At 38.9% G+C, this 20,688-nt stretch overlaps 1 protein-coding gene across 4 annotated transcripts in view; it reads right to left on the minus strand.

Annotated features, from left to right (window-relative positions):
• kcnh5b (potassium voltage-gated channel, subfamily H (eag-related), member 5b) overlaps window positions 1-20,688 on the minus strand; it is a 187,471-nt gene that overhangs the window by 102,479 nt on the left and 64,304 nt on the right. For all 4 annotated transcript variants that reach the window (XM_088087523.1, XM_088087522.1, XM_088087521.1 and 1 more), the window contains 2 exons: window positions 6,599-6,756; window positions 5,102-5,373 (listed from right to left, as the gene is read on the minus strand). In XM_088087523.1, the coding sequence (XP_087943649.1) occupies window positions 5,102-5,373; window positions 6,599-6,756 (430 nt within the window). The remainder of the gene's footprint in view (window positions 1-5,101; window positions 5,374-6,598; window positions 6,757-20,688) is intronic.

The raw sequence follows: 20,688 nt of genomic DNA on the forward strand, positions 1-20,688 counted from the left end.
TCCACTCAGACCCTCTCTTAAACACCAGGAATTATTGATTATATTATTACAGAAAACAGCAAATGCATGTTTCTGTGGTGTTGTTTTGAATGCTAAATGGTTGTGATCAGAAATCCACACTGAGACATCCAACCAACACCCAAATACTAGTATTACACAACTAGGTGCTCAGGCCCTTATAACAGAAAGTCTCATGGTAAAAAAACAAACTGGAATAGAAATGTAAGAAGACACAAAACATAACATCTATTATTATCTTCCTCCTGATAGGCCGCGCAGACATACTGCATAATTCTGAAAAATAAATGGCCTATAGAAACTGAAACATATTCCTATTCTCATGTGTAACAGAGCTTTCTAAGAGCAGTTCCCATGCTTATCGAGCAAAAACACAAATCTAAAAAGGTTCCATATGAGCAGCCTCACAAGTGGGGACCTTATTTGCATGATGAGATCAAGCCTCATGACTGTTCAAGCATGCAAAATGTGTTGAATAATGTACAGCCGCTTTGGCCCGAAGGCAAGAAGCTTCGAGGAAGATATGCAACTGATAAACAATCTGTCGCCAGGTCAAACAACTGCGAGATACAAGACAGGTACACGAGTGCAGGCTCAGGTACGTCTGAAATGCTAAATAGTCAGTGGGTAAACAGCATACACATACTTTATAAACCACGTCTGCAGAGATTTACCCAAACAACTGTACCTTGAGAGTTATTCACTTTTAAAATATTCCATTGTTTTAAGGGAATCATTAATGTAACATAAAGAAGATGTAAAGAAGATTGCAGAAAAACTGCATTTGGGATAACATTGACTGACCATGTTCTGTTATTCAATAAAAGGTCATTGCAGGCTGTAAATCATTTTAACCCAAATACCAAAAGATTGACACAGCTGTTGTATTTGTTATTCCTCCGTCAGAGCCTCCAGGGGACCACTTGGTAGAAAAAAAGAAGTACTCACTGTAAGAACGTGTACTCTCAGTTTTGCAGACTGTGCATACAGTTAAATAATTGATTCCCTGAAAGTAACTTTTCCTCCAGGATATAGACATTGTTACACAAGCTCCATCAGGCCAGCAGAGACAGCAAGAACACCAGAGAGATCGACTTTTGTAACAAATCTCCACGAACAGACTGGAAGGGTTTAAACAATGGACACAGGATTTAAAACAGTGCATACACTCAACCAATATTTTAACGCCTTCTTTCCCACTGGAAGCTGCTAACATCCCAATTTCTTTGACCATCAAAACTTGGGATGCACTCATAGTATTTGTCACATTAGATCTTCAAAAGCTCTGTCATTACAGTACAATAACATAAAATAAGAGATGTAACAGAAACTTTATGCAGTAGGACTAAGCACACAATCTAAACAGAGCTTCATAAAATACCAACTGGTGTTGTTCCATCAGTATGTTTACGTGAACACTGAGTATCCAGGTTTTTGAAGAAATCAGTGTAAAATAAAATCAGAGAATGCCACTTCCTGTATTTGTCAGTTATTAGATTTACCTCTGACCTCTCAGAAAAAACGTCAGCAGCTTAAGGATCTTAAATCATGCCTCTGTGCACTGCTGTAAACAAAAATGTATATGTATATATATATTTATATAATATAAAAACCAACAAGTTTTCCTTCTCTTTTGCAATGTTTTACATGTGAAGTGTTGTTGCTGCTGTGTGGAGAGTCTACTGTGTTTACTGTATCTCTATTCCCATTTGATGCAACACTGAATAAATACATTTCAACAGAAAGAGAGGAAGGAGAGCAACCCCATCCCTGGATAAGGATAGAGGCATTTTAAAAATTCTGCAAAATCCTAATTCTTTCTTTCACCTCAATACTGTGTCTGCAAATGGCAACCAGACTGTTATAGCTGTAAGCCACAATTACTACGTCATGATTGTTTACCTCAGCGCACCAGTTACAATTTACATCCACGTCTGTGACGACAGCACAGAAGATCAAACGGTCTTTATACAATCAGCAGCTGACGGAGTTGAAGTTTGTAGTGTTTGTAGTCGATTGTACTGCATTTTGGTTTAGTATTGATGTGCTTGGCCATGGAGGTTGTTCAGCTGGCATGTTCAGCCATCCTCACAGAACCAGATTTCTAATTCGCTTGGTTTAATACCTGTTGACATGCAATTCAACTGTATGCAAAAACTTTATTAGACAATTGATGTATGCAGACCAGTGATTGGATTAAAATGACGTGACTTGACTTGAGATGTGATGTTATTTTAATGCACACATGGGCCTGGACAGCATTATTAATTTTCAGGTTTTTAAAAGAGCAGAACCTGGTCCTCGAAAGGACAGAAATATCAATACAATCAGCAGTTTCAAGGTGGACACCCAGAATTACGACACCAGTTTAATATCTGAGTCATGTTCACAATAAGACAGACAGAAGGTCACAGCTTTGACCACCAAAACCTGACCAGTTCATTTTTGAGTCAAAGTGGACATTTGTACCAAATTTGAAGACATTTTCTCAAGGTGTTCTTGAGATATGGCGTTCACAAGAATGAGAGTTGGGATGAAGGGACATACAAACATACAGTCGTGCAGACAACTCAAAAACAAAATGCCTCCGGCCACAGCTATTGCCAGCACAGAGGCATAAAAACATTGTGGTTATGGCAAATGTTTATGGAGAGATTATTGTTATGGGAAATAAAAAGAAGACAAAAGGTGCAGTCATGGGTTCTAATCCCATAAACATTTTGTCAAATTCAACGAACATCTCATGGCTCACTAGCTGTACGTTCTGTGTGTGAGATAATAGAAAATCTGGTGTTTGTACACAGCTCTAGCTCTGTAAATGGGAAACAAGCAAAGTGGCTCAAACTGTGACTTGCTGTGTAAACCGGCAATGGGCGGATCCTGTGAGAACGATGACGTCACAGCTGCACTTTGCGCATTATGTGTTACACAAATAGCCATACACGAATAGGAGGACAACAATAGCAACAATGGCGGACTACCGAGCTGTGTTTGTGCTGCCGACTCTACAGCAAAGTGTAGATTTGTTGCACCACTACTGTGCGTTAGCTATCATCTTCTTGTTGGTTTAAAAAAGGCATGTGGTGTTCTTCTATGGTGTGTCACAAAGTTATACCACCATCTACCGGCCTGGCATGCATACTATCTGTGTACACAAGGATCATTCTCACAATGTTAGCAGGGCCGTTCTCATCTTAATGTGGCCTGAGTCACATCAGACTACCAATCACACAATCAACCAATCAACACATTGCCCTGGCAATAAGCGTCCTTGAATTTGTCTGCAGAGCTTCTGGAGGTGCACTGACAGGAGGGGTGTATCAACAATTTTTTATACAGAATCGCTGGCTCCACCTTAGTGCAGGACTGGGACGAGACACAAACACCAGTCTCCAATGCTGAAAGACGTGATTAAGCCTGCTGAGCTGACTGTGTGAAGAATTCTTGCTTTTTAAATGTAAAATATTTAATTGTGTATAGCTGTTGTAATATATACTGTAGAAGAATATGTTTCCCAACTCACAGTTAACTATAAATATGTTGTTGCTCCCTCATTTGTTCAGATGATTTCTCACATTAACCACAGGGAGCACAGTTTACCATTAATTATTTGTGTCACATGCTCCTTCTATTATTCTGTTTAGTTTTCTGCAGCTTTCATCATCTGTATGGTGTCGCCTGCTGCGCAGATCTGTGTGCAGCCTCTGAACACTGTAAAAACAAATTAACAACAGTTCTCCAGTTGGCACTCTCCATTAAACACGCTGCAATATTTCCATAAAGAGAGATCAATAATAAAAATAAAGTTTATGGTGTCACTGTCACAAATATTCTAATAGCATTGTGATTTTTCAGGGTACCTAATGGATTGAAAAGGTGTTGAAGCAGCAAGAGCGTCGTGGTGGTGATGGTCATCAGGATAAACTGTGATATGGAACAATTAAACTGAACCATGGCAGCGTTCATTAAACCTCACAGTACCAAAGTTCTCAACAGAACAAAACAACATACTGATTATTTTGCTATTCTCAAGGCTCTGGTGCTTCAGAACAAACGTGCTTTATACATGTATTGTAAGTGTTTATATTCACTGTACTTGGCTTACATGTGCATGTTTTTCACTTGTGCAGTTGGCACGTACCGCTCCCACTATCATAAATACTGGCACGCAGATATATGCCAATGTGACAAAATGATTTAAATCACTTGGACGTTCGCAGCTATGCAGAGGTTACATACAAGTTATTTATATAAAGTTACACATAAGCTGAGATTTTGAGCTTTAATCTTTTTTTTCTTTTTTTTTTAAAATCTGAGTAGCACTTGATAGATTGATCTAGAATATATATCATGATGATTTGTGCAAAACTGAAATTTTAACCTGATGGGGCTACAGTGAAAAGCCCATGGAGAATCCAATAATGCAACAGGTTTATTTTGGTCCAGAAAAAATAAAAATGTCATGATAAACTGTAAAATGCAAGTTCTGTGTTCCCAGTTCTCTTAATACATCCACTGTTCATCCTCTAAGCAGCATGAATGCAGTCTTTACATTTCATAGAAATCTGCACACTATTCAGAGTGTACAAGAAGAACTTCTGTCCTGCTATTAGTACAAAACGAAAGGCCACAGCATCACCTGATTATTTTAATGTTCAGCTTTCAGAGGGCAGCTCTACCAGTCACTAAGAATCATTCACTTGGGCTCATGAATACTCAGCTACATTTTGTGGCAATTTCAACAGCAAAGTGTTGGACTGATCAATCTGCAACGGTGTCCTCACGCTCCACCACTTACATGGCCAAAACCAGAAAGCACTGAAACTTCCACACAGCAAATCAAATGCTTCAAAAGTCAATATATCATCAAAACTCCTCCACCAGCATTTCCAGCTGCTCCTTAAGTGGATTTTCTATCTGTATACACACATTACAAGCAAGCAGAGTGATATCTAGTGAAAGAAAATGGCCCACTGCGCCATTTCACCCTTCAAAATACACCAAAATCACAATAACAGATATGGCTTCCAGCAGGTTGCCACCACAGCACAGTGAAAAACAAAAAACAGCAGCTTGTACTTACATCCCACCATCATCATGGCCACAGAGAAGATCTTCTCCCCGTCCGTGGTGGGGGCGATGTTTCCAAACCCGATGGTCGTCAGGCTGGTCATGGTGAAATACAGAGAGGTGATGTACAGAGAGTCCTTGCCAGGGCCGCCCTCCCATTGGCCAGAGCCACTGGCGTTGTAGCGATAAGGCGATCCGATGCTGATAGCCAGCTGGTAGAGCCAGCTGTCCATCTTGATGGTGTTGGTGGCCTCGTCGATGACCTCGTAGTCTCCGATGCTGTACCTGTTAAGGATACAATCTCAGTTTCAGTGTATTTAACAGGCAAGACAGCCAGGCTTTATCAACCACATGCATCTGATTGAGACCTGAAAATGCTGGTTTTAGTGGAACAAACATTAATATCCACCCCAAGATCGACTTAAGTATCAGAATCTGTTGGATTTAAGGTATTACTAAAAGAGACCTATCATGCAAGTGTTCAGGTAACTTGTATTTTGTATTTCTGCTAGAGCATGTTTACAAGGTTTAATGGCCAAAAAAACTTGCTTGGATTGGTTAGCATTTCGAGGTTGCCTCTATCTAAGCATGTCTGCACCATCTTTGCAGCTGGGGAATGGCTGTAATGCAGTACAGCAACGCTTTAAACAGTGAAAAATACACCCTATCCCAGCACAGAGGTATGAAAACATTTGAAACAGAGTACTCAGAACGGTCTGATGCCTCAAGTTTTTGCTCACAGGGATAACTTTTGAATACATTTACCTCGTTATTTAATACCTTGGCCACCTTTGATATGAATATCCAACATTGTAAAATTATACATGCAATAGAAAATATGGTCACTAATGGGCAAAATTCCCCAAAAATACATTTAAAATGCTTTAATCCTTGAATTATGTCTGCACACATACTACAACATATGCACTATCTCTAAATTCAATGCCTCACATATGATGGGCTACTTCAGCAAACCATAAATATGGTGATTAAAACCATTAATTATTCATGTAATAGCAGACTGAGGAGCATAAACAACATTTAGGGCTTCACTTTGGTCTCTCAAAGCTTATAATTTGTGATTAAGGTACCTTACTTTATGCACTTTTCTCTTTCATTTTGATGTGAAAAGCTAATGCAGCTTTGGAGGTATAAAACTGAGGTGCTCTGTTTGGCAAAGTATGTGAAGTAAAACTGCATAAAAAAATGTTTAAAAAGGGATTCTGTGTTTGCTATAGGGCATAAATACATTATCATATCACTCGGTGTATAACTTTGAGGAAACTAAACAAAGTTTGTAGTAAACAGAACTGCAGCAGATGCTTTGTAATGTACAGAACAGGTGTGGAGAGCAGGAGCAATGTTCAGCATACACAACCAATTAGGAACAGTTAGGAAGATGGATAAATTCCCAGCAGCCAGCAGGAGCTTTTGAATGGCACTAAACTGTGAGAAAATGAGAAAGAGTTCCCTCAGTGAATGTAAAACGCATGAACAAAATGCAGTTTACCAGATGCAGGCGAGCCAGTGAGCCACCAGTCCGAACACGCAGACCAGCAGGACCAGAACGGCAGCTCCGTACTCCAGGTAGTGGTCCAGTTTCCTGGCCACCCGGCCCAGACGCAGCAGGCGGACCACCTTCAGAGAGCTGAACAGACTGCTGATGCCCTGAGATGGAGGAAGGAGGGAGATAACGGAGGGGAGAGAGTGGACAGAAGACAGAGAAAGAGAAATAAGAGAATGTATATGATGTAAACAATAAAAAAGGGGTAAGGAAAGGGAGGAGGTGGAGAATGAGTCAGAAAAAGTGACAAAGAGAAAAGTTCCTCACAGGTGAAAGTCTGGTTTCTGCAGAGTAAAAACTCAGCCAACAACTGACTGTTTGACACAATGTTTTCGTGTCTAAGTGACTAATGGAAGCAACAATTTTTGAAAGTGGTTTAGTGTGAAACAGGAGCACTGCAGCCGGCAGCAGCACAACAGGCTGCAATATAACCACTCTGGGTATGTTTGCACTGTAAATTTACGTCTAAATAAAATTGCTTGTTTTTGCCACTGACAGGCTCAGTGTTTGACAACATTATGGAAATGATTACTACAAAGACAGAACATTTTCTTGAAGAGCAAAATCTTTTTTTTTTTTTTTTTTACACCAGAAACACTGATCTTACTGGTCTTTCTCTGTAGAGACCTTTTTAATAAGTTGTCAGACACTAAAAAATAATAATCTGAGTCTGTCACAGGTTAAAAAAAACACACATTTAGTGGATGTTCATTGACACTGAGAACATTTCATGAGTGGTTACGTTGCAGTCTGTTTCACTGTTGCAGGCTGCAGTAGTCTCGCTCAATACTGACCCAATTTCAAAAACTGTTATTCCTTTTTGTCATTTAGTGATAAAAACATGGGGAAAATAGGGTCCAGTTTGGTACATTTCAGTTACTCTTGAAACCTTTTTTTAGATATTGTAGTGAGGCATTTTAAAGGGTTTTATAAAATACAAAAGCAAAAACCAACAGTGTTATCAGCTTGTTTGCAATCCACCCACAAATGAATACTTCCTTTTCAAAAAGTGCTTTATATTTACCTCTAAAAAAACACTACCAATATTTGAAATACACAATGAGTCTCTCTGCAAAAAAAAGACACCTACACACACAGTGAGTAAGAAAGGTGGGAAAATACTTATATATATAGCAGAGGCTTCATTTCCCTGTCCAGCAGGGCTTTATAAAGTATTTATTTATTTATTTCATATCGTACATTCCTAAATTATTGAGCCCTTTGGAACCAAGCTAAAACTGGCACTACTGCATTCAAAGCCACACTTCAGCATTCATCAAAATTGCTCCTAAATGTCATTTCGACCATGTTGTGCAGCTCTAAGCTCAAGAGGAATCAAGAAAAGGTCTCTGCAGCAACTGAAAAGACAGACAGAGTATAGTTGTTTACATAAATCCATACTTTTCTGTAAAAACACAGGAAGTCAAACTTAGAAAAAAAAGAGAGATGACTGGTTGCTCTCTAGGCTATGACCAAATGTAGCTCAAAAACTTGCGTCCGGTGCTCATGGAAAATGGAAACCAACAGGATAAACAGGAAGAAAATCCAGGCAATCCATGGATTTTTTGTAATTCCACTTTTGGCCACTATGTAAAATTTTTCATCAGGGGGCTTTGGGCACTGTAAAACAGGGAGGAATTACATTAAAAAGCCTTTATCGCAGTGGCTAAATCATTAAAAAAAACAACAACAAAAAAACGTTTCGACCACTGCCGGCCTTTTTCAGAGATGTAAAAACATATTTTTTAAATCCTTTTGACCGGCAGAGGTCCTCCTGTTATTCCTCCTAGTTTTTCATGTTTTTCAAATTTTTGGAGTGCCTGGATTTCATTCCTGTTTATCCTCCAGGAAGTCACACTGTTGGGGTCACAAATCCATCTTCAGGTAAAGCTGCAAATAAGAGAGGCACACAAGTTTAAAATTGGGACTGTTTTTTGTTTAAAAGTTAGCCAGTAAAGTGAAACAAATGGCAAAACCTTCAGTGACTTCATGATAAAAAATAATGCCAGACTCCTTCTCTAGAGTCAGACCAGGTCTAGTGGGAACATGACATGTTACGAGCTCACAAACATTCACTCAGCACTGGTAACTTTAAAAGGGTACGACTGGGAGTACGCACAGAGACTCAAAGGTGCTTTTAACCTCGTTTCCCATAGCAGGTGCCAACTTGTGTTTGACTGGATCACAAAGTGAACTCCCGTCCTGTGAAAGCGACTTGTTTGTACTTTCCAACCCCACAAATATTTTTAAACATACTGTATATACACACAATTATGGTTGCCAGTGTTGTGATGTTTTCCTGTGTTTGTGGTTTCCTGCAGTCTGCAACTATGTGTAACTGAACCAATGATGCTAAAACAACCCCAATTTTACACCATACTCACAGGAGCTGTGTGATATAATCAGAAACACCATGGAACGACTATAATTCGTCTACAGTTTAGCTGTGTCTACAGTATCCACCTTTTCAATTCTCAGGTTGAATTAGACTGCTGAGGGCAAACTATTATCATCTCTCTCAGTTCACAACATACTTTCAACAAAAAACATGGCTCACAGAGCAATTTATGGCCCTCTAATAAAGCCACCCACATTAAAGTGCAGTGTACTGTGTCAAATACATTTTAATCACAGGCCATAAAATATAAGAGCTTTTTGAAATTAGTACAAAAAGACGGTGCTCTTTGGTGAAGGACATGAATAAATCTAGAAAAAAAAAAGGAAGCAACTAAAGTGTAAATCTTTAGGAGAAAAGATTAAATGCCTTTATTACATTGGCAGGTTTTAAAGGTGGAATATAATTAAAAACTATTACTTCTTTGACATGTTTCAGTGTCTAGCCTTCTTCAGGAAGTAGCTTCAGTAATGTTAGCATGATGTCATTTACAAAGCTGGAGTACAAGATTGTTCCTACTTCCTGAAGAAGGCTGGGCACTGAATATATATATTACCGCATATTATTGTCTTGTATCTTTGGACCTACTGTATGTCTTAGCAATTTTTGGAATATCCACTCAAATATGACAAAGTTCTGTGGGCAGAAACTATTTTTTCTTGCAAAAATGAGTTATGAACCACTGACGAGACCAGCAGAGGTTAAGGCTAATAAAACTGAATTTAAAGACTGTTAGTAGAAATAAAAATAAATAGCCAAACGTTGACAAAAAACAGTCTGTTTTGGCTTAACAGCTAATTAAATTGCTACAATGTTAGAAGGGCAGAATTAAAAAATAACTGACATGATGTTCAGGTATGTTTATTTAGAAACAAATGCTGCAGATGGGACTTTAAACCCTGAAGCTATTTTAATAAAACAAACTGACAAAAACAATAATTCTCATAGATCCACTGTCAGTCAGGATGAAATACGAACTCTCATGGACACAAAATAATATTAATGCACAACACCACAGAGCCTTGACACACAGTCTGTCGGCCCTGAGAACATTTTCAGTGCATTATTTTCCCAGTGTAGCTGACCTGTGTCCTCCAAAAGAGACTGGATCTTTATATCCTGCTCCATAAAACAGATTCAGCAAACACATCAGCGAAGAAAGAAGCTCAAAATAAACAAGAGTGATTGTTTTCAACCACAGGAGCAGCAGCCAGCACCCCAAGGCGTCAGCATGCTCTGCACTGTCTGTTTGAACACAATTAACAAAGCTGAGCATTTGGAGCAGCCGGGGACAACACTGTACAACCTGCAGCTAAGTATTTACCAGCATTTTTTTAAAAATAAGAATTTTGGAGCACAGGAAGAAAAAAAGAGTAGCTGTAAGCCAGCAGGGTTATCTAATAATGTAGGCTATGATGTTATGTAATTAAGCAGGAGACAAGCTGCTCTCAGTTTAGCCTTCACCTCCAGCCGGACGCTCTGCTCTTCAGCTGCAAACCAGCTCCATTCAGCCACTGACCTCATTTTAACCCCAGTAACAGTCCTGAGCTGCTCTCCTCTGCTCCACATTCAGACACGATTTCACCCCCGGGTCTAAAAAGTCTGACAGTTTTCATGATTGGAATACTGATATTCAGAGTTTGACTCTGTTTTGCACTCTTCAGCATCTTTCTGCCCTGTCTTAATTCTTGCACGTTCTTCCAGTCCAGATTACGCCCTCCTCTCAATGTAGCCTCTGTTTCACTAGTTTCTGTAACTCACTGGATTTTCTCATTAGGCTTCATAAAGAGATGTTCCAGAGGTACTCTGTCCATTTTAAGATACATTCCACTGGGGCTGTGCGATATCAAAAAATACATCACCTGATTAAAGGGGGCATCTATACAATGCACGGCACAAGAAAAAAGGCCAGTCTAATTTAATGAGTGGTAGTGGAGGTAGTGTGAGCAGGTGAGGTTTTGTGTTTTTCTATCTGCAGAGCTCTGATCATGACTATTTAGTCACATTTTGTAAATAAATTGATATTTTAAAGCTATATCACCCAGCCCCACATTCCACTGCACTGCACAATAAAATCCAGATATCGCTTAGATAAAACAATTATTTTGTAAATATTCAAAAGCTATAACTCCCATGAAGCTCTGACAGTATACAAAGAAATCTGAGGACATAACCTCAAGTTGTTCTTAAGAAATCACATTCACAAGAATAAGAAGGCTGCAAGGTCACAGTAACCTTGACCTTTGACCAGCAAAATCTAATCAGGTTATCTTTGACTCTAGGTGGACGTTTGCACAAATTTAAGAAAGGGCATTCTTAAAATATTACACTCTTGAGTACGTGATGCACCGACAACCTGAAAACAAAATGCCTCTGGCCATGGCTGGCATGTGCAGAGCAACAAAGACCCATTAACACACACTGTTTTTTCTGTTTTTTGAATTCCTCCAAAAAAGCTCACAGAGCAGTGCTGTAAGCCACCACTTTAGTAAACAGCAGAGGTCTGCAGTGGGACATTTATTACAGCACATTAAAAGAACATTTGCTTCACACAGTCACAGCATTGGGATTGGCAGTGATCTCAAAAATCAACAAAGTGACAACTGCTCCTTGGATTGCGACGAGGGAGACTTGTTAACTGGAGTCTTTCCAGTGAGGTTGTCAGGTCAAGTACTTTAAATTAGTCTGATTGGAAGTATTTCAGCAGTTAATCACTGCGGCTACTAATGAAAGGCTATTTTCTTGGGAACTGAAGTTACTCTGAAACTGCCTGTACAAAAAGCCAATTGCTGTATAACCATTAAAAAATCAATAAAACTTTAAAAACATTTGTTTTAAACATCCTATTATAATCCTATGATATACACGGCCTCTTCACAAAAGTTTCACATCTCTACAGCTTTCTTCAGACTGCCAGTACAAATAAGTTTTTAGCATATCCAGAGTAAATCCAGATTTGTTTTAGAAATTCTGGACAGCAAAATTTTTGCAAATCATTTGGAGGTGGTTTAAGATGCAGATGCAGACAGACACCATGCCGACACCTTGCGCCCCAGAATTTCAACGTCAGAAGGTGAAAGAGACACTGTGCGCTTCACAGCTTCAGCGTCAAATGGGGAGAGACCGTGCGTCAGGTGAGAGAGAGACACCGTGTGCCATGGAGCTTCAGTGTTGTCTGTTGAGAGACGATCCGGTGTGCCTCCGACTGCTTGAGAGCTTTGCAACACTTTATAGCTTGTAAAGTTAAAAAAAACTCTGACAGTTATCAGTGCAATAATCTGTGTCCAGTGTTATAAATTAGACTGTTAGATTTCGTGGTGCTTCTGAGATGAAAAGTGATACGCTAACTGTTGGGTAAAATGATCATTCCTGTCATTCCTGTGTGTGAGACAGGTGCAGCAGCATGATCATGAACACTGGTGTCCCATGCAAAAAAAACCCAAAAAGATCTGAATGCTGACATTGAAAACGAAAAAACATACCCAATTAAAACTAAAAGTATTTTTTAAAAACTTCTTTTTAGCCATATTTTATCAAATGTTTTTATATGGGTAGTATATTCAACTTTTTTAATAACAGTAGCTACTTAAATTAACTTTATTGTAACTGCAGTTTAATAAATAATTTTGTATTTTAGTAGTTAACATTAGTTTAGAGAGGATATAAAATTATGGAGATATATATCGTGTATTGCGATACAGCCTTAAAATATTGCTGTATTATTCTAAAGCCATATTGTCCAGCCCTATCTGGAAACAATCTGATATATGTCTAAAAATAGTTTGGGGCTGGAAAGTCTGAACAAGCCCTGAGCCTCCCCTCCTGTCAAAGCCAAAGTGTGACCTGCATCACACCACAGTCCCATTTTTTAGGCCCAGTTCTTATCACAACAACATCTCCTCGTGTCAGCAATTATAGATCCCACAAATAAAGTCCCAAAACATGGTAAAGCCTGGTTTTCACCTCCAAAAGACTGCAGAGGTCTTGGCTGCACCTTTACCTCAGCTCACACTCATGCTGCAGGATCTTATATCCTCCTCTCTCTGACGCCACAAGCCCAGGCAGCCCTCCCCGTCTCTCTCCAGCCACAGCTTCAAAGGCCTCTCCTGGGACTCGGACGGTTCCCAACTCATATGTAAATGCCCCTAAATTAAGTAGCCACAGGACAGAGCAACACAGATGAAAAGAGCATGAGTCAAGAGCAAGCAATGCATGTAAAATCGTGTCTCATAAGCACCTGTTTATCCAAACAGAGCCCGGCAAAGTGAGACGGCATATAGACGGAGATTACGCGTCCGCGGGGAAGCTCTTTTCACAGCGCTGGCTCTTTCTCTCATTATTTTCTAAGCAGAGGACGCACTGTTGCATGTTCCTGACAGCACTGGGAGCTTAACGCGTTTTCAGCGCTCAATCCGGTGAGCATTAAAAATTTAAAACGTCTCGGCTTTTAGCAAAAGAGCGCCATGCTTCAATTGAGTTTTCAATTGTCACTCTCCACCAAAAGCAGAACCTTCCCCGAGCTGCCAAAGCTGAAAAGTAAAGGTGCTTTTTATACAGTTTTTAATCCTGTCAACATTAGAAACATGAGGATAAACGTCAAACTGAATATGTTTTTAGAAGAACCCTAAAATACATCTGGTTCATTAGCTTTTGTTTATCTGTCTTTGACACATGAAAGACGTAAAATATAAACAATCTGTGGGGATTAGTAGAGTCAGACAATCAGCGACAGACTGTAATATGTTGAGCCGATGAGCAGCGGAGAAGTTTTGTTTTTCTCTAGCTTCCCCTCATCGCTCCATCTCCTCCACACTCCAAAACCATCACTTCAGGCTTTTATCCATCTCTTCATCTCTGTTTTAAAAAGCACAAAAAAACACTAACAATGACTCTGTTCCATGTTAAAGTCCCAGTAAGCACATGACAGTTGGCCAGCATTCATAATACCAGTTTGTACTGGTATTATGCACATACGGGCCCAGTTGTTCAAAAAGTTTGGTTTGGAGCCGAATGATTCAGATTTGGAATTACATGTTTTGCTATCCAGGATCAGCTAATCCATCTTAGTTTTGTGCCTGTTTATTCAGAACAACATCGGAGTGGATCACCCGGATCCAGATATAAACTATTCAAGTTTACCAAAGATGGTAGCCAATAATCTTTGTAATAATCTCACAGGTAATTTGAGATTCATGGAGGATTATCTGAGGAGCCTTTTAAAAAAGGAGTAAAAAACCCACCTGTTCAGACATTTGGGTATCATATAGTGTTTTTTTTATCCTGTGTTTTTATCTGCTCTCACTGTATATTTTATCTTTGGTTTTATTTCACTTTTTTGATTTTGATTTTTTTGTGTTTGTGAAGCACTTTGTGAATAAACTTTGCTTGCTTGCAAAAGAACAACGGGTTATATAGCAAAAGTGGGGTCATGTGGGGGACACAAACCTTTACCATACTGAGAGGTTTAATACATACTTTAATGTCTTCTTTATATACTTTATTACTGTGAGGGTTGAAAAAGTGCAAAATATAAATGAATATATAGTTCTATAATATATATTTGACTGATTTAAAAGTTTTATTGCATTTACTCATCACGTCGAAATATGACACACTAGGTGCCCCCCTGCTTCAGATTTAGACATTCAGGGACAGATTGTCAGTTTACACTCATCACTTGTCATTGTCTTTTTTTTTCAAATAAACTTCATTTTCACAGGAAATGTATCATTTCTTCTTGTTAAAAACATGCATTTCTTTTTGAAATAAACTCTAATGTACATCACTGTACATAGGTTTATTTCCTTAAAGTTAGGCAACAAAAGAACGTGGATAGGTTAAAAAAAAAAAACATCATGATTTGGCTTAAAATTAGCACTTTTGTTATGTATTTAATATAATGCCCAGTGACAAACATCACATGACAAACATCACTAGCATAGAACGCTTTACATACCAGCACACTACTTGGTTATTTTAGTTTCACACAGGAAACAAGCAGCAGGTTCGCAGGTGGAAGTCTGGATGATGTTTGACTCACCACCCTTACCATACACACTATGTGGACTTTCTTACTCTTTATACTGCAGAAGTTGCCCAGAGCTTCAACAAATGCCATTGCTTGCGGCATCTCATGCAGCTGCTAAAAAGTGCCTCTGTGTGGCACAGCCTGACGCCGACAGGCAACTGACCAAGTGTTGGAGTTCAAAGTGAAACCAGGATTTATGACTGGCCTCAGGCGTGAGGTTTTTGCTTACAGAAATTGCTTTTACATATGTTTATCTCATTATTGGAACTTTGGCCACATTTACTACAAGCTTTTGACACTGTAACTTTATTTAGTAGTGTATATATGATAGAAAATAAGGAAAAGCATAAAAAGTTCCCTTTAAAATAAAAAAAACTGCTGAGAGTCTGTGCCGACACGTATAGGAAATACACACAGTATTACTCAGATGGTACACAGTTAGTGTACCATCTGAAATGTCATTACTCTGCAGTACACGCAGAGAGCAAGCTCTTACAGTAGCAAACACCAGCAATTGGACCCATCCACTGGAAATAACAGCTAAGCAAATAAACGTATGTGCTTTTTTCTGGTGTAATTTGTGAGAAGTAAAAAAACAAAACTAACAAAGACATCTCAAAAACTGCAGCTTTTTAACTGCAAGAGACACTAAAGAATTGTAACCTCAACAGAAATATTGTTTCTTTCCTCCCACTGCCGCTCTCCTATTCTACAGTTTCCCGTTTTTAATCATTTATTTTCACCACACAATCCCTCTTTAAGATTTTATTAAGCCAGCACTCTCATCCATAGCAACTCCATCCTTCTCTTCAGTCCTCTATCACTCCACCTTCCTTCCCTCCACCAATTTTCTTTTGACTTGTACATTTATGTTATTCAGCAGACTCGTTCAGCTTCTCCTTTACTTTCTCCCTCTTCCGTGTTACCATGCAGTGTTAATATCCCACCCCCAACAGCACGGTGCACAGCTTCCTCCCGGCTCTGTCAGCTTGGCTGGCTATGGCAGAGGCAACATGCACGCCACGCAGAAAGGTCAGGCTGGATTAGACCTTTCTGAGCCGCCGCGGCGCCTGCAGACGCACGCTGTGAGCCCCAATTGGCCTGCCGGGCTCCTCAGTGACAGCAGGTGGCTTCTGGACCCGTGGGGAGATCCTCCCTTCCTGACTCAAACCCCCACCACCACCGCCAAAACCTCAACACACACAAACAAACACACCGACTTTTCACACCGCCTCTGCTGCAACGTGACGGAGCATCAGCAAAACTCCGCATGAGACTCTTACATCATTTCTTTGCTGTTTTACAGCCGAACCACTTCAGTGGTGTTCTTGATGTAACTGCTGACCTGTATGTGTTGGTGTAGGTGTTGCTTTATCTCCAAAATGTCAACAGAAAGAAACAGAGAGAAAACAGTTTTTGTAGAACGTGTCTTCTTCTAAGCTTTTGTACTGGATAAGATAAAACTGTACCCACAATCTTAATAGCTGAGATTTGGGGATGTGCTTATATCACCAGAACAGAGTCTAACAGAACAAACAGCATAAGCAGACCAATGACCAACAGACAGGTTGTAAACAAACCCAGTGACCAAACATTTCATGATAGCCCAACATGCATTCTCCTCTTCAAAACATAAAGTTAACATTTTTTTTTCGTTTTGCAGTGAAGCAGCTTGTTATCCAGCCTCTGAGCGTGGCTTTGAAAGCTTCCCATACAACTTGGAGAGACTGGCCAGAATTAAGACCAATGGCAATAAATTCAGACATCCTCTCTCGTATTTGACTAATAAATCATTCATCTTTAAAAAGGGAGTTATTGAATTTCTATTGTTTAGTCTTGTGTAAATTAATTAGGGGAGAGAAAAGTGCGTGGGCGGAAATAACACTGAATTTGGGAATGTAGCACATTCTCCATTAAGGCTTTGTATATGAGCAGGAAATCAATTTGTGAATATGAGTTATGAACCTTGGAGTAAAAGCTGTATTCACGTATGTGAGGGTTCTTTAGGTGCCAAATGTCAGTCAATGTCAATGTATTTTTAAGTTCATTAAAAGCTATAGATAGAGCTCCATCTGATGGGAGAGAACGACTCGACCGGTCCAAAATAATAATAATTACTAATAATAATAATTATTAATTAACTGTGGTCATTAAATCTGTCTGATTTCTGTTTGTTTATATGTTGTTTTATTTTACTTTCACAGTTTTAACATAAGGCTGGGGAAAACAGAAAAGAGGCTCATTTCCAGCTCTTCTTTTTTTCTTGATTAAAGCACATCGTCCCTGACAAATAAACTCAAATCAAAATAACGACTTCTCTGTTGTGGAAAAAAATTGAACACCAAATGCCTTAATCTGTTTAAGCCACTAATCAAGCAAAAGCATTTGTTGCTGACTATGTTACGATTTTCTAATTTTGTTATATTTGATAGCATTGCAAAGTGAATATCTTCAGGTTTTGGGACAGTTTGACATTCAAACAAGCAATCTTAAGACATCACTTTATAAAACTGTATACACTAACCATTTAATTGCTAAATAAAATAATTTTTCAGTTTCAGTCCTTGTGACCATTTTTCACCGTCACTGACACTATTAATAAAAAATAAAAAATAAAAAAAAAAACTCTTGAGAAATGTCCGAATTGGGGACACTGGATGTGAATCAGATTGATGTACAAATAGTCATGATTTGACCTCATCATATTGTGTCTTTTACTGTCTACTGTCTTTTCTTTTGCATTAATGGACCAGACAGGAAATGCTATCCAGTGTTTTGGTTTGTATGCTTGTTTTTGTGGGTAAAAAGTTGAATAAAACGAAAGAATAAAAGAAAGGAAGAACACAGCAAAATAAGATGTAGCTGTAAGAGCCATTGCTTACTTTCAACTGAGGCTGAACATATAAATTAAGAGGTTTTCACCTGTGAAAACTGTTGTTATGACGTCAGAAAGATGAGGGAGGTTTTCGTTAGGAATTCGCAATGACTTGTAAGGTCCTCACAAGTCATGCATACATATGTGTTTGTGTGTATTTTTGTGTATGTGAGTTGGCAGTGCCTGCATGTCACCAGCTTGGCACAGCTTGAAACCTGCATTAAAACACAACTAAAAATACTTCCTGCCTGCTTCAGCCATCAGAGACGGCAACAAGGCAACAGCAATAAGTCTATAATAATCTCTGCCATTTTCTTTCACACGGCACCTTAAGCCTCCTACACACTGCCCTCAGTCAGCATCCATCTATTCTTCCAGCCTGCTAATACGGGAAAGCGGCAACAAAAACGTCAATTTAGCAAAGAGGGGAAGAGAGACTCTCACTGCGTCCTCTTTAGTAGCTGGAAATTTACGTGCCATTGATTTCCTCTCAGCCTGTCTCCCCCGCTCGCTGCTGTCTGCTGTTTAAAAGACAGCAGCAGAAAACTTCACCCAGCGGGATCTCATGGAATCCATGAGCGACCGGCAGTGAGGGGCCGGAGGACGAGAGACACCTGAACGCAGACGCAGCGCCACTCCAGACACCAACCGGAGCATCCACAATTCAATACATTGTTCAGTCTGGTTGAGGAAACAGTCTGCCAGCAGCAGGAGAGCGCGCACACACACACACACACACACACACACACACACACACACACACACACACACACACACACACACACACACACACACAAACACACACACACACAAACACACAAACACACACTAAAACATGCTGGGAACTATATTTAACACCTAATGGACATCAAACAAAAACATGGTAAGAAGGCAAATGAGCAACTTAACAAGAAATGACCAAAAAAATAGCAAGAAACTGGTATAAAGTTACAAGGATTTTACCTGAAATTAATCTAGAAAAAGTGATAAATTTAAACAAAAAATATATATATATATTTTTTTAACAAAATTTCAATTGTAAGATAATAATAATAATCATTATCATCATCATCATTATCATCATCAATTATCATCATCATCATCATCATATATTTTATTGATATTTTTTGATAATTGTCTAATGATTCTCTCTTTCTTTTACAGATTATTTTTAGGTTATTTTTTTGTCACTTTTTACACTTTTTTTTTTGCGTTTTGCATGACATTAAATGGCAAGTTACTGATTCTGTTTTTCCATGTTTCTTGAAGAAATCAAACCAATTCGCTCACATGTCAAAGGTTTAAATTCTTGTGAAGGGCATCTGAGGGCAGCACAAGAAAACTGATGTCGATCCAGGTTTCAAAGGATTAAATACAAATATTTCGGCCACAAAAATCACATCTCAGCTATTTAAAAAAAAAACAAAAAAAAAAAACATCCATGGCACATTATGTTTATGCACTCACAATTTCTTTCTGTATATTTAAAGAGGTAATGTACCCCTTGAGGGCCATTATGACTTAAAGTACTTCACGGCCTGTTAGATAATGTTCCAGGTTGTATTATACCAGAGCCACGGGGAATACTAGTTTCTTACTGGCTGAAAGTTGTTGAAAAAGGTACATCAGGACACGTAAAAACACAGATCTGGGCACCAGTTTAAAGAGACAGCCTGGATTTTTTGAAGTGGGGTCGTGTGAGGCACTTATTCATAGTCAGTGTGTTGTATATCGTGGGTGGTGGTCAGCTCGCCTCCAGTTTGGAAAATCAGGCAGAAGTAAAACAAGCTACACATAGTATGACATCTGTGTTGTACTTACAAGCTGAATTACTGTTTATTAACTGTATATTGTGTGTCTGGTTGTCTGCAGGTGCATTCAAATATGTACGCATATTGTGTTAATATGTATGAACATGTATGTATGTGTAAATGTGGGTGTGTTGGGTGAAAATTTAGCACAGACTATTTTTTATCTTCAGTTTGGTCCACCTTTGTTATACTTTTAAGAGATGCTAAGAACTATTTAAAAAAAAGTTTTATTGTGTTTTGTTGATCTAAATGTTGTTCAGCACAAGAATAAAATGCTGAAGGAGGTGTGGAGTATTTTTTGGCATAAAAAAATAATACATTTTGAAAATTCAGCTGCTGGCAGATTAAAGACTGGTATTTTTATTATTATTGGCATTCAAAAAGTCATGTAATTAAGCCCCCACTTGGCAGACACACATGCACACACACTTGCAAATGCAATAATGGAGGTCTGTGCACAAACACACACACACACACACACACACACACACACACACACACACACACACACACACACGCACACCACACACACACACAGCATGTGTGTACACTCCCACTCATGAAAAGATTAAATGTTCTACCATGAAAAACAGACAAATGCATCGTACAATATTTGCTCTTTTTGGTCCTTCCACTTAGACTGAGGTCTAATTAATTCAGTGGGAAATCAAGTGGAAAATCACCTCCAATGGACTTGCAGCCATATTGATAAAAATCCTCGATATCTGATGAGTGCAAATAGCCGTGACAAATACTGTGAGTGGACCTGATCCCTCACAGAACAAGAAGAATCAAAAATAACACAACAGGTTCAGGATCTAAAAACTCTCATTCCCAAACGAACAAATTCAACAACAGTTTTTTTCCCTCAAATTAAATAGACACCAAAATGTCCACGATTAACATGCTCTGTGAAAGATTTTGAGG

This window comes from Plectropomus leopardus, chromosome 14 (assembly GCF_026936395.1).
Source record: "Plectropomus leopardus strain MGB_pleo_1.0 chromosome 14, ASM2693639v1, whole genome shotgun sequence".
NCBI lineage: Eukaryota > Metazoa > Chordata > Actinopteri > Perciformes > Serranidae > Plectropomus > Plectropomus leopardus.